The 15544-nt window shown below is 36.2% G+C and overlaps 1 protein-coding gene across 12 annotated transcripts in view; it reads left to right on the top strand.

The window, feature by feature from the left end:
* Positions 1 to 15544, top strand: part of CCDC141 (coiled-coil domain containing 141) — a 260019-nt gene that overhangs the window by 223913 nt on the left and 20562 nt on the right. For all 12 annotated transcript variants that reach the window (XM_077154314.1, XM_077154315.1, XM_077154313.1 and 9 more), the window contains 5 exons: positions 4660 to 4800; positions 5521 to 5709; positions 8272 to 8455; positions 11000 to 11112; positions 14765 to 14881. In XM_077154314.1, the coding sequence (XP_077010429.1) occupies positions 4660 to 4800; positions 5521 to 5709; positions 8272 to 8455; positions 11000 to 11112; positions 14765 to 14881 (744 nt within the window). The remainder of the gene's footprint in view (positions 1 to 4659; positions 4801 to 5520; positions 5710 to 8271; positions 8456 to 10999; positions 11113 to 14764; positions 14882 to 15544) is intronic.

The following is a 15544-nucleotide window of genomic DNA, read 5'->3' as shown; positions in this document are numbered from 1 at the left end:
ACAGACAAACCCTAACTCATCATTAAAAAAAATAAACTAAATTATCTCCATTCAACAAGCCTATTATGTGACAACCCTGTGCCAGGCCATAAGAACGTCTTCAGGAAGCAGTACAGGGGGGAATTTCTTAAAGCCTGTGAGGCTTCACAGCGACAGCTGTTTATTAATCAGGCCCCATCCCATTTACTGTTTGTGAGTATATGAGATTAAGTCCAGTTGGATGGTTTATTTAAGAGGACAGGAAAGATCATAATTTGTTTCAAAATCCTCTATCCCATGGTTAAAATCTTTTTTAAATGAATGGCTTAAATATTACTCTGTGGAATATTCCTAAAGAATATATAGAGCTGAACTTTAAAAACCCTAGTCACCCTATCCAGGTAATAAAACTTAAGACACCATGAACACACAAAACTTGCAGATTGAATACAATATTAATTACTGAGACATACTGTCACCTACAGATTAAAAATGGGGCAACTGTCTTCTTTTTCCAAGCTGCCCCATTTTCTGCCACTGCAAGGCTGATCTCAAGCACAGAAAGAAGAGTGTTGTGGTTACTGAATGGGAGAAAGCCAAGGAAGCTTTGTCCCAAGATTTCTACAGCACTAAGGCTTAATTTTTTCCCGTTACTATTGAAGCAAATCATTTGGATTAAATTATGAGTCTTTGGATCCTTTCATTTCAAATATAGGCATCCCTAAGTGTGAACATTACACCCTTATGTTACTGAAATAAGTCTGAGAAAACTTTTCTCTGGAGTGGGCAAAATGGTGGACAAAAAAGGAAGTTCATGGAGGAGACATTAAAAGAAATGAAAACTGGCTACCCATTTTGTTTGTTTGTTTGTTTGTTTTGCTTCTGATCAAATCTGTGCTATAGTTCAAAGGAAAATCTTTCCTTTTAAATCCATTCTTCAGTTTTAAAATGTCCCATGTCCCTCTCATGAGTTGGCCTTGCCAGCAACAGACTTGTAAATAATATGTTCTTGTGCCAAAGCCACCTCAGCCAGCTTAGGCAAGACTAAGAATAGCCAGCCAGCCTTTTGCCTCTTGACACACTCTTTTCCTTCTGCTGCTTCTCAGAAGAAGCCTTGTTCATGTGTAACTCCAAGAGGGGGCTTACTGCTCCCTGGGAAATGGGGTGAAGATGCTCATTCTACTAGTTCCACAAGATCTACACTTTCAGGTTTTAATAAGGTTTTTCCTAATCATACATACCAGTGTTTACTTAATCTGTTCATGCCGTAGCAAGTGTGGAATGGCCAAGCAAGTAGAAAGTTAGGAAAATCACATTATTCATTGGAAAAAATTATCTTTTGCCTGATTTTCTCAAGATTTTCAGGAATTTTATTAGTATGAATTAAGACAACATTTAATGATCTCTAATAGAGTCAACTTTATTTTGGCCCAAGCTTTGGGTGTTTTCTTTTGCTTTGTTCAAGCAGAGCAGTTGTCTTAGCCATCTCTACCGTTCCCTATTGCTGACAAGCTAACTAAAGTTAGAAACAGCTGTGTGAACAATGATATCCCAGCCAGGCAAATATGGTACTTGGTTACTTTAAAAAATATGACCACAAGTTCTGTAGGGATTATAGGGAAGTTAAGTTTTCATATTGGAATGTGCAGGTAAGGAAAATAAGTATGGCTAGATTTTTCAATTTGTTGAAGGTCGTCCATGCATACTGCCCTCCGCTTGTCCTGGATTTTATTTGGGACAGGCACTGGGGTTTAGATTTAAAATGGACTTTCAATAAGACTAAAAGAAAGGTTCCAGCAACTAAAGACTTTCATCAGGAGAGCGCCTGAGTCAGAAAGAAGCTGGTCGTGTTTCACATATCCACGTTCTTTGCACTTATAAATCGTCTTCAGTGGAAGGGCACATGTTCTGAAGCCAACAGAAATAAAATTACACTCATCATTTACCAGTCTTAAATTTCTTAATCCAAAGTGGACTTAAAATTTCATGGTTTAGAATTAAAGTATTAAGGCTCAGCCTTTCTCCATTCATCATATAGCTTTCAAATAGACTTTGAACTTTTCCATATAAATGAGAAGATGTAATTCAGCGGTTATCAGGATAGTGACAGAGCTCCTCTTCTTTTCTCTAGATTATAAATTCATAATATATGTCATGTTCCTGTAGGGGAAAAAAAGAATTAAAATTTTTTTTGTCCAACAGATAATGTTAGTGGCAGAGTATGTTTTTTAAACACGAATTTCTGGCTCCCTCAGATATGGTCATTATTACACTTATAGCTGTAGATTATGATTGTGAGGGAAAAAAAAATGTCCTGCCACAGTTTTATGTAAATAACTAAAGATGTAGTCCCTTTGTATCTTGGTCCCACTTAATTGAGCTCAGTTGTCCTTTGCCACTAAATCAAACACATGCATACTTAAACTTCAGATGTCATAGAATTGAAATAGATATTGGTTATTTCATAAATACACCAACTGAATCTGGTCCTTTAAATATATTCCTAAGCTCTAATAAAGAATTAGTTTTCCGATTTTGATGCTATAGCTTTTCCCGCTCCTGCTGAACATTACTGATTTGTCAATTAAAATGTTTTATGTGGTCTCCTGTGCTTCATTTAGCTTGTAACTTAAGATTAATATTAAACAATTTCATTTACCATATAAAATAAACAATACTGATTAAGTGTAGGTATGTCAGATGCAAAATTGCATAAGTATAATAATTTCCATATTTGCAAGTCTGCTATAGCTTTATAGATAATTGTCTCTAAGAAGTGTTAAAGATGAGGTCAGAGTTTTGTTTTTGCAATGTGCAGAATTTGAAATACACATTTTGAGAAGGCATTTTCCAGAGCAAATATGGTTCTCTGCATTAGACGTCTAAAATCTAGCATGCACACAGTATTTATTTCCTTCCAAATAATTTGTGTGCTGTCATTTAAAATAATTTTAATGTTTTTCTGACTTTTTCTAACAGAACTCAAATTTATCAACCGTGACATTGTTCATTCTTGCTGTTAATCTTAGAAGGTTTATATTTTATGAAGAGAGAGTTGCCTACTGTTCTAGTTTGCTAGCTGCCAGAATGCGATATACCAGAAATGGAATGGCTTTTAAACAGGGGAATTTAATAAGTTTCTAGTTTCTAGTTCTAAGGTCAAGAACATGTCCCAATTAAAACAAGTCTATAGAAATGTCCAATCTAAGGCATCCAGGGAAAAATACCTTGGTTCAGGAAGGCCAGTGAAGTTCAGGGTTTCTCTCTCAAGTGAGAAGGCACATGGCAAACACAGTCAGAGCTTCTCTCTCATCTGGAAAGTCACATGGCAAACACGGCATCATCTGCTAGCTTTCTCTCCTGGTTTTCTGTTTCATGAAGCGCCCTGGGAGGCGTTTTCCTTTTTCATCTCCAAAGGTCGCTGGTTGGTGGACTCTCTGCTTCTTGTGGCTATGTCATTCTCTGCTCTCTCAGAATCTCTCTCATTCTCCAAAATGTTTCCTCTTTTATAGGATTCCATTAACTAATCAAGACCCGCCCGAATGGGTGGAGACATGTCTTCACCTAATCCAGTTTAACAACCACTCTTGATTGAGTCACACCTCCAGGGAGATGATCTAATTACAGTTTCAAACATGCAGTACTGAATAGGGATTAGAAGAAACAGCTGCCTTTACAAAATGGGATTAGGATTAAAACATGGCTTTTCTAGGGTATATACATCCTTTCAAACTAGCACACCTACCCATATGCTTTATCCTTCTTGAATAAAGAGAAGGACACAGAAAGTGGTGTGTTTAATGGAACTGGACTGCTTAGAATTTTGGTGCACTGGTAAAGTTGAACTGTTTTCTTTCTTTTTTTTGCACTGGCAGGCACCGGGAATTGAACCCGGGTCGCTGGCATGGCAGGTGAGAACTCTGTCTGCTGAGCCACCATGGCCCACCCTGAACTGACTGTCATAATCTATACCCTATTCTCAATGCATAGACATATACTTTGTTTATACACAAATTAATACTGCCATTACTGGCTACAACTATTGCTTTATTTTTATAGTTTGAAAGACCCCTGAAGTTAGTGGCCTATACCTAGGAAGGAAATATTTTCTGGAAAATACTCATAAAAATAAAGTTCTTTTCCTACTAAATCTCATACTGTGTCTCTTCTTCCATTCTCCTAAGGTCCTAGGAGGTCTGTGCCAACAATGAATTGACCTCTGCAATATGAACAGCTCAGTGCCTTAGTGAAGTTATGCATAAGGTCTGTTTGAGATAGCACTCGGAGAAGAGGGATCTAGCTCAAAATTTAGCACACAGAGAACAGAATGAATAGAAAAAAATCAAATAGATGTAAATAAGAAAACTAGACTTGTTGAAAATCTGTGATATGCAAGAAACTTTCTTGCTTGGGGCCAAAGGAATATTCTATATCTATAATCCTAATTAAAAATTAAAAATCAAAAGTATTAAGAACAATGTATAATTACTTATATTTGGGGGACATATTTACACTCACATTATATGTCCATCTAGCAGACATGTTTTCTATTAAAAATCACCCTGAATACATTTTGAAGATTATAATATTTTGAAGTGTTTAGACATATTGATTTATTACAAGTGAATATTAATGTTCTCATTTTAAGGAAATCATCTGTTTCTTCTCATTGAACTGCAGCTCAAAGAGTCATTCAAAGATATCAAAAAGAAATTCAACAATTTGAAGTTTAACTACACTAAGAAAAATGAAAAAGCACGGAATCCGAAGACTCTTAAATATCAAATTCAACAAGTTGATATGTATGTCGAAAAAATGCAGGTAATGAGAAAGTGGTGTCTCTGTGTGTATGTGCATGTTATTCCAATTGCTGAAAAATCATTTGGCATTTCAATTCTATTTGCCTAACCCTCCGGCTTTTTACGGTTTCAAGACTAAAATGTTAGTTCTTGATTTTTATTATAACTGTGATCTTCATGTAAAACATAAATTGACTTATCTCTTGAGAGAACTCCATGGTTGGTTTCTGGTTTCTGCCAAACCTACCCAGCCCTCACTGCTTCCATTCTTTCTCCCAACACACACACACACACACACACACACACACACACACACACATGCACACGCCTCTGTACACCCCCTTCCTCTTCTTGCTCCAGGCCATTGAAGGAGCCTCTTCCACTTCTCACATGACCCCTTGTACCCACTTTGATCATCACATGTAGGAACTACATTATTGAATGTCTTTCCCAGGAGACAATGAGTTTATTGAAGACAAGTATTCAATTTTTGATTGTCTTTTTTTTTTTAATCCCATTATCATTCTCAAAACCTGGAATAGACCCTCGTACATAGGAAATTTTCTGTATGTTTACTGAATGTTGAATCAGTGTTGAAGAAAATCCATTCCTTGTAATAATTATAATGTTTACATATCAGAATGGAGAAAGCTACATTAGGTTTTTCCAACTTTTTTTTCTCAATATTTAATTACTATAGTGTCATAAATAAAAATAGAATGATATTAAATTTTTTGAACAGGCTTTGAAAAGGAAAATGGAAAAAATTGAGGATAAAATTTCTGATTCTTTATTAAATTATCCAAATAACAATGTCCTTTTGGAGGCCATAACGGATTTGCAAAAACATGTGGATGAATTTGACAAAGTTGTGACAGATTACAAGAAGAATCTGGACCTGACAGAGCATCTTCAGGAGTTGATAGAAGAGGTATTAACTCTTCTTGATCTTTACCTGCCAAAAATGAGAAAACGGTGGGAGGGAGACTGACTTTCAGTATGTAGTAAAGTGGCACTTGCTATAGATTACAGTCTAGAGTAGTATTTTATGTGACTCTGATTCAATAGCCTGGATTGATTCAGAGTGTATGAGAATTCATGTACTAACAAAACACATTAGACATAACACAGCATGATATTCTACGCCAATTCAAAGGAATTGTGAAATCAACTTCTACTTATTAACTGTTTGTAATTTTCATACTTGAATGTAAAATCACTTGCATTTGTATAAATTTTGGTTCCTCTTCTAAATCCTTGATTCTCTTCTATACAAATTTCTACTCCCTTAAATCTTCTGAGATAATTGGGGAAGATATGCTTATTTCACTGATAAAGAAATTGAACTCCAAAGAATTTACTTGACACATATTGCAATTATAAATATAAACATGGTAGGCTTCATAAATTAGCTACATAAATATTTAGGTCTGGACCATATTGAATAGTTTTCATAGTTGACGAGGTTGAATTTTTGTCATTCTATTTTCCCCAGAAGGGATTATGATGATATCGTCATGGCTTTAAGTAATTAGAAACTATACGACTCTATACAAATGTTTCTTATCTTATTTACTGATTGGAATTTCATCCCTCATACAACCCAAATCATTAAATATATCTGGCCATAATGCCTCCCGATCTTCAGTGGCAGGTTTTCTATACCTTTGATTAGCCCAGAACAATTTGAACACAACTAATAAATTTTTTTGTTTCTTCAGTTTAAATATTCCAGATACTTGATATGAAAAGACCCTGAAAATAATCTGGTAGGAATTAAAAATAACTTTTACATTATAAACATTTAAAATATATATAGATCTCTAAAATGTAAAAAATTTAAAAATACTGATAAGCAAGAAAGAACCTAGCTCCTTCCTGTTAACTCAGTAGTCAGACACCTCCATTCATAATTAAGAGAATATTTTCTTGCCATATATATGTATTGGTAAAATGGAACCATACTATATATACTGTTTCATCTTTTGAGATCATTAAATATTCTCTTTGATGTGATATTTTAACAGTTGTATCATAATTCATTTAAACATTTTCCATTAATATTATTTCAAAATTTCATTTTGCTTCTTCAAAACAATGTTGCATTGTTTTGAAGAAACAATGTTGCATTGTTTTAATTGCAATTAAATTATTGCAATGAAATTCATGTATCATTCCCCTTTTCCATGATTGTTTCCTTGGAAAAATTTCCTAAAGTGTTATTGGTAGTCAAAAGGATGAAGGTTACAAGGTTTTTGTTTATACTGTCCAGTTGCTTCTCAGAAAAGATTTTACTAAACTAATTTACTCTTACCAGCTTCTGAGGGTTTGCATCCCTCCATAATCCCATCAACTCGAGATCTTTAATCATCAGAGAATCATGTTAATGCTTGTACACTACAAGAATCTGTTTGAAATGCTCAAACTGGCTAATCTATTTCACAGAATTTGAGAAGATATAGGAAAAAAAGACAGTTTTTCAGATATTTAAAATAGTCATTGGTGTTATTTTTATTACTACGGTGAGGACACATGGTATACATAAAATATATAAAATTTGACAAGTTAAAGTTAATATTTGCACACTTTATATTAAAGAAACTCTATACTTGAAGTTCTTGAGTGTTCTTTGTAACCCTTTATTTTGAGAGACAAAACATCTAACTTTCGTGTCATTAATGCAGTTAAATTTTGGATTTAACACTGCATTAAAGAAGATCAAGGCAATCCTTCTTCTATATCTGATATATAGATTCACTGTAGCTCTGTAGCACTTATTTAAAGCTAACTCCTAACAGAATCATGCATTTCTCACCCAGTATAAGTGCTTCTGGCCTGTGTCAGACACATTCCTTTTATCACAGTTATTTATTTTTAGCGAGAAACTTTCTCAACTCTCCAGTTTGCTCGGACAATATGACTATGATCTTCTATTTTAAAAAGGTCATAAACTATTCTGTAGATGGTATTCCCTTCATCCATAGACTAAATCTCATTCTTTAGTCTATGGATGAAGGGATAAATTATCTCATCTAACAGATAATTTAGTTTTAAGATATTAATCAAGCAATACTTTATCTATATCTTGTTAATAATTTCAGTTAATTATGTTGGGTATAGAGTATTTGGGGCATCTTCTCTCTTTTTACCTGGCATTTGGGCACTTTTTAGTGCCACATGTTTGCTATACTACCTACTTTTATAAATCTGCCACATGAGCCTTAGGTATTATACTAAATCTAAGGCAAATCTAAGAAGGCAGGAGAATCAAACACCTTTCCATGCTTTCTTATTTGCCTTTAATATCCAACAGCAAAGGTATAATATATATATATTTTGTTTGTTTGTTTTAATTTTTTGTGACTTAGAAAGTTGAAACTGTAGTGGATATGAAGTTTGAGGAAATTAAAATTTGATACTTCAGTGATTCAAAATTAAGAACTTTAGAAGAGTGGTGCCTCTTTAATCTATGCTTTGTTCCATTTTAACTTAGTGTCACTTTTGGTATGAAGATGCAAGTGCCACGGTTGTAAGAGTTGGGAAATATTCCACAGAGTGCAAGACAGAAGAGGCGGTGGAAATTCTTCACCAGCAGTTCAATAAGTATATCGTGCCCTCAGTGCCTCAGCAAGAAGAAAGGATTCGGGAGATCACTGACCTTACCCAGCGCTTATATGGTGAGAGATCCTTTAAGATAGTCAGTATTTGCCATTGAACAAACCTATACTGAACCTGATTTGGCAGAAAGTAAAAGCACAACAAGCACTCAGGGTCCTCAGTACACTGACCTAGTCAGGAACAAAGCTCAAAATAAGAGCTCACATCCAACAAAAGGGAGTAGAGAAAGGAGCTTCTGACAGCAGGAGATGAAACACAGAGATTTTTAACTCCCTTGTGTAAATCCTCCTTCTCGATTCTCTTTTCTTACCTACAGGGTAATAAAACCAAAACAATATTTAGGTTCCCCACTCTCCCCCCCGCCAAAGGTAACTTCCACAAGAGTGATTCCTTGCAAAACATAGCTGCTATAATACAGAAGGCACAGAGCTAGGACTGAAGCCTGTAGCCTTCCAGTTTCTGTGAATGTTATACCTCGCGGATTGAAGAAAGAGCAAGAAATACTCCCTTGTTTTTATTTCCCTTGGAAATATTCCTCTCGTTTGTGAAATAAATGGTAGAACTCATGTTATCATCTCATAAATTCTGTTTTCCTCTTGTCCATGACTAAGAAAGATAATTCAGTTATCAGCCTGAGAAGCCTTCTTCGTAAAAAGGAAGCAGTTATTTAAAAAGTTAGCCCAGGTGATGACAGTCCTTGAGGGCTCTGAGGTTTAAGTTTCGTGAATTCCCTAGTATCATTCCTGTGAGACCAAGAGTCATACCCAGTGACCAGGCAAATCCCTCCCAGAAAGAAGACAGCACCAGGTGGTACAAAATGCTTCTCAGGCTGCCCACAGCTGCTGACAGATGAATATTTTCTCTTGTAACATGAAGCACTATCCATGGACAGCCATAAAAATTTTGTAGAAAAATATCTACTGCAGGGCCTATTATAACAGTAATGAGAATGGAGTCTTCATGGCTTTCCAAAGGAGAAGGGTAGTAAAAATAGTAAAATACAGATTGAAAAATTAATGAAAACTAATATTATATCTTCTTACTGTAGTTACTGATTAAGTACCTTAAAAAATTTTGGAGGCAACTGTTTCCACAGCATAGTTTCCCTCTATTATTACACTTTTCACACTAATATTATCACCTGTTTATTTGTCTGTCTTCTCTACTGACTGTTAGCTCCTTGAGGGCAAGGACAGTGTATCTTATCACTGTATTTCAGTGCCTATTAGGTTCCAGTACAGAGGAAGTACTCATACGTCCTCATAGAAGTTACACTTCCTTCCCATCCTGCACCATCCTTAATCCTGCTTTGCTTGTTTTTCTGGCCTTTATCACCAGTTGAAATAGCAGATGTTTATTTGTTGTCTGACTTTCCTTACCAGACAGTAAGCTCTGTGAGAAAAGGGATTTTGCCTGTTAGTTCACATACTAAGTGCTTAACAAATATTTGATGATTGAGTCATTGAATGAATAATACAAATGAATAAATGAACGATGTGAGTCTTCATCTGTTTGATATGGCAGCTATGCAGTTTTGAAAATTTGCAACAAGTAAGGTACTTAGGGGTATTATACCAGCTGTTGCTGGCTGCTCAAGCATTATCGAATCCAGCATTTTGACTCAAATAATAAATTTACCTCAAAAAGAGTCTGAGTGCCTACCATGTCCTAAGAGCTGTAGTTGACAAAAATAAATAGAGCCTAATGCCTATTCAGGGAACTACAACCTAGGCCTGGAAGTCAGGATACAGTGAGAAAGGGATAAAATGCACAGTGCAGCTTGGCCTAGGCAGTGGAGCCAGGTGACCCTGGACTCAAATCCCATTCATTGGCTGAGTCACCTGCGAAGTCAACCTCTTCTGAGGCTCAGTTTCCTCATTTGTCATAGAACTAACCACATTAGATAATGCATAGGAAGTGTTTACACGCAGGCAAATGATAAGCACTCATCACATTGTAGCTGTTTTTATTATTGTTCCAATAGGAAGAGACAGAAATACAGTTGGGAAATATAACGAACATTTTCACAGAGGTTTTGGCATCTTCCTCAGACCTTGAAGAGTAGGTCGGGTTTTGACAGCAGAACTAGGGGCGGAGGGGGGCAGTTCTGGTGTAGGAAAGCACCCTGAGTGCTGGTGAGGGGGTTGGAGGGAAGGATTGATTTGGCCAGAGATTAAATACATGAAGGAATTATGACGACATAAATTTGGGAGTCGCAAGTTGAGACTGTATTATAGAGGGGCTTGAATGCCATCCTGAGGAATTTGTACTTTTCTAAGCAGCAGAGAACTACTGAATGTTCTGAACAGGAGAAAATCTGATTAGAATTGAGTTTTAAGAATATTAATATAGCAACATTATGTAGGTTACATAAAAGTGTCATGGTACAGCAAATATATCTATTTTTCTAGGTTATCTACCTCTCAAAATAAAAAAGCTCTTTTTTCCCATTTATTTATATGTTCAGCAAGTATTTATTAAGCACTTACTATCTACCTGCCAGACTTATACCTGACGCTGAGGAGATGAGTATACCTGGGCTTTTTTTTTCTCCTGCCAAGGATCTGACCTTTAAAAATAGTTTTACCCTTTCTCTTCCCTAGGTTTGGAAGAAGGACAGAAATATGCTGAGAAAATAGTGACAAAACACAAAGAGGTTCTTGAATCTGTTGCTGAATTATGTAGCTCTCTCTCAGAACTTGAGGAAAAGCTGAAGGTAATTTCTTCATCTCAGAAGATGTATTTCCAAATGATATAAATAAAAATGTGTTGATCAAGTGTCTTGTGCGAAGATATTCTAATAGAAATTCTCAAGGGACATAATGTGCACATTTGTTTCACAGCTTCCTAACATAATTATCCGGTTGTTTCTGATAATTAATTCTGTTTCTTTTCCATCACTGCAAAGAAAAATATTGCTGGGAATGAGGGCTAAATACAATTAAGGTTTTCTCTTTTACATTTTCATGGATCATATCCTAGAGGATAAATGTGTGTCATTAAAACCAAAGTAGTATCTGAATTGAGAACCTATATTTTTGCTTATAAATAATGGATGTAATTTTTTTCTCTAAATTGTGGGCCCAGAAAAAATAAAACTAATCTTTCACGTATTACATTCATTGGACATTCAGCTTCATGGAAATATTAATCTAATAATTGATGTCTTTCATGGAATAAGCATAGAGAAAAATACAGAGAAAGCATGTTTATGTCTATAAACAACCTGTGAAAAGAGAGAAATACATATGTTGTTTTGTCTTTGCCATGTCAAAAATCGATCTGATTAATGCTGTTTTTACAGCTGGCTGAAAGAAGTCATTATTTAGGATGTAGAGAATATAGCATGGTAATTAAGAGCACAGACTCTAGAGTAAAACACAGCTGCTTTGGAATAGTATGAGCTTTGTGACCTTGGGTGAATTGCTTAATCTGCACAAGTCTCGGGTGCCTGATCTGTAAAATGGAAGAAACAGTGGCGCCTAATTGTAGGGTGGAGCTGAGGGTTGGATGCACCAGTGATGACACCCATGTGTTGTACTTGTAGCTGTCTGTGAGGCATGATGGGGCCATGGAAGTTTAGAGCAGAATTATATTTACTTCTGTCCTTCTCCTGCATTTCCATGTCATAAATTTCAGCCGCTATTTCATTCAGCATAATTTGCTAGGCTTTTAATTCAGTGAGTACTCAACCAAACTATCTTTATCCTTTGATTAAGGATCTAGATTTTTTCCATCTCTTTTGCCACTTTTAAGTAACACTACAGTGAACATCTTCATGCAAAAAGCTTTTTCTTTCTTTTGTGTTATTACCTATGGATAAATTCTGTAAAGCAGATTTGGTAAAACATGTATTAAATTATTAATGTTTCTAATATGTGTGACAAATTGCCTTTTGTAGATGTTTTACTATTATAATGCCAAAAGTAATGTATGACTATACCTTGATTCTTATATTATCTTTTTCAACATTTATAATTTATGTTTCTTCCCCACCTCTACCCCCACCACATAAAGAGCTTGCAAACTGCCATGGAGCAGCAGTTTATAGTCCTGACTTCAGAGGTCCAGGCTAAAAATCACTGCTTCTTCTGACTCTGTTCTCCCTTGTCTGTATCGTCCCTCCTGTTTACATTGCATATCTTAAAGGGAGATCTAATGCAATGAAATCTACCCTCTCCATGCCATATCCCACTCCAGCTTCTCCCCTTCTTCTTCCTAAAGTAATAATTCCCACTCCCTCTTTCTTCCTTCCCATTCCTCTCCACGCCCAGGAGTCAGAATTGTGCCCTCTCTTTTCTTCCCCAGACCAGTACTTCTCTAGTCAGGAGCCTCCTAATTTTAATTTTACTCCCCATTAGATTATTCTTCCTAAGTACAGCTCTGTGTCTTTTTTTGGCATGGGCAGGCACCGGGAATCGAACCCAGGTCTCTGGCATGGCAGGCGAGAGCTCTGCCTGCTGAGCCGCCGTGGCCTCTGTGACATTTTTGCATTTACAACACTTCAGTGCAAATGCCTTATTGCTTTCCAAATTAAGTTCAGACTCAAGGCCTTCCAATGTTCTGAGGCTCATTTGCCTTTCCAAACTACTGTGCTTCTACATAAATAATAAATTTCATTCCCACTGGTCTACTGGGTATTCCCTGGGGTTTCCTACTACCAGTCCTTTACCAGGAGTATAAGACCTTCTATCTGTGCTTATTGAAATATTACCATTTCTCAAAGCCAAATCCAAATATCACCTCTACCGGGAATCCTTCCTCAGCTGTACCACTCCCTCCCTGATCTCCCATAGCACTTTATGTTCTTACCTGCCATATTCATCACACATAACTGTCAATAAATCCCAACCACCCTACTTTAGTATGCTTGAGGAAGCCCCATGGCTCTGCTCAGTTTAGGGTCCACGCTTAGCACCATGCTTTGCTTAAAACATTCTCAAAAGGTTTTTGGCGCGTGTTGTAAATGCCCAAAGGACAGGTACAGAGCAGAAAAATCATTCAGCAGCCTGAAAACATTTGGTGTGGGTTGGTGTAGAAATGAAAAAAGGGCCTCTCTGACAAGAGAAGTAAACATCAGCATTTCCATATGCATTACAACCTGAACAGAAGCTTCTCAAAAAATGCTTCCTAACACTACAGAGGTTTGCATGAAAAGCATAAATGTCCGGACTTAATGTTTTTAAGGTTGATGCTATGTCTCTCTTTTACAGGGATTAATAAAAAATAGTGCAGAAAACCCTGCTCAGGTTGGAGTTATAATAATAATTCTTTCCACCTATATGCCAGTTTGAGATTTACAAAGGACTTTCACATGGAGATAAGGCAAATGGTTTTTTCTTTGAGGTAAAGGGACAAGTTCAAAGAAAGTATGAGAGCTTTGCTTGGGGCTCCACATTCACTAAGAACTGGATCTGGAATTTGAATTTAGATCTGCTAATTTGAAATTTAACATTCTTTACACAACAGCTGCCATTTTGGAATTAAGTATCAAGTGTGTACTGAAGCAGAGTAATTACCCAGTAATTCAAACCAGTTTAGTTTTAGAGTCAAGACTAAAACCTAAATCTTTCCAGTAACATGTCTCCCTGAATCATTCTTCTGTGTCAGTGTAGTAAATGAAATTTGAGAAGCATGTTTGTGCTTTAAAGCCTGTCTAATAACCATTTTATATTCCAGATGACAAGAGAATCTTCAGTTACAGTAGCATCACTCTCCTAAACTAGTATGTTCCATCACTTGGGGTTGCTTCTGGGTCTTTTCACCTTCATAAAGTCTTCTCAGGCTGCCCACTGGCTCCACAGTAGTTTTCAAGCCCCCCTGCTTCCATGACTAAACCACAGACCTATGAAATGCAGGAGCAAAATATCATTAACCACATGAAATTTCCTTTGTGCTCAATGTTTTTTTTCTTTATCAATGATATTTCCTTCCTTTTTCCAAGAGTCTCCCAAACATTTTGCTTGGGTAAATTCTCTAGATTTCCTGCTTTCTTTTCCATCAGAGACCTTTAATCATTTCCACCTCATTGCTGCTCCCCAGACTCTCCTAATGGTTTAAACTACTGTGCACAATGGTTCTCTCTAGAGAAGGCTGCTTCAGGATCGTCTTACTATAACAATTTTTCTCTACTTTTTTCCTTCTGGACCTTTGAAATCAATTTTTACTGGCAATGAACTTTACCAAAAGAGTGGGGCAAGGTGGGAAAGGAATTCTGAGCTTGGAGAGATAATTTTATAAAGTACATCTTGTGGAATAATTTGCTGAAAGTTTGCAAGTGGCCTACATTTTCTTCCAAGTGATTATTATATGGCACTGCTTCTCCAATCTTCCTGACCCCACTTCCCACTAACCATTGCCTTGTACAGCAGGGAGACGTTTCAAAGACAAATCTGAATATGGAAGACTTCCATGATGATTGCGTTGACTTAATAAAAGAACCAGCAAGAAGTAAGCAGACAACACCCAATGAAGAAAGGAATAAGGTAAAGAAAACCACTAACCCCCAATTGTTCATTCATTACTTTTGTTTTGAGGTAGAGTCATTGGGCATTGCAAAAAAAGTGAATCAAAACCTTATCTAAGCTAATTGAATCTCCCAATGTAATGCAATATTCCTCATCCCTTACTTCCAGTCTACTCCTAACTTACTTTCCCTCTTCTATCCCATTGACCTCTTATTAAATCCTAGAACCAGAGTATTTAATGGTGGTTTGGGGCCTGCCATTCAAAGGCCAAAATGTCGCCCTAGGCCGCTTCTATTTCCTGTCTCTAGTTGCTTTCCCCATTGCCCTTTTATATTCAGTCTCAACTTCAACTTTTACTTCTTCCTCTTTATTATATCACAAAGCTATGATTTTTATTGTTTTGCATGACTCATTGGAAAGCCTTAGTACATAAAATTTGATTGGGTCTTGTTCCAATGGAATCTACCTCTAAGATATTTCCAGAAAAATATACTGAAATATAGATTCTGGCTGAAAAATAAATACCAAAGTACTTAGAAGAATGTTTAAATTAGTTTAAAACCTATGCATTTACAGATCATTTGAACCATGTAGCAAAAACTGCAAATATTCACAAAATGCAAATGTATCATGATTTCAAAAGTATTATTTAAATTACGACATCATTACGGATCTTGGGCA

Source organism: Tamandua tetradactyla, chromosome 3, assembly GCF_023851605.1.
Source record: "Tamandua tetradactyla isolate mTamTet1 chromosome 3, mTamTet1.pri, whole genome shotgun sequence".
NCBI classification, from domain to species: Eukaryota; Metazoa; Chordata; class Mammalia; order Pilosa; family Myrmecophagidae; genus Tamandua; species Tamandua tetradactyla.
The sequence above is the reverse complement of the archived record's forward strand: the minus strand, read 5'-3'. Positions and strand labels throughout refer to the sequence as shown.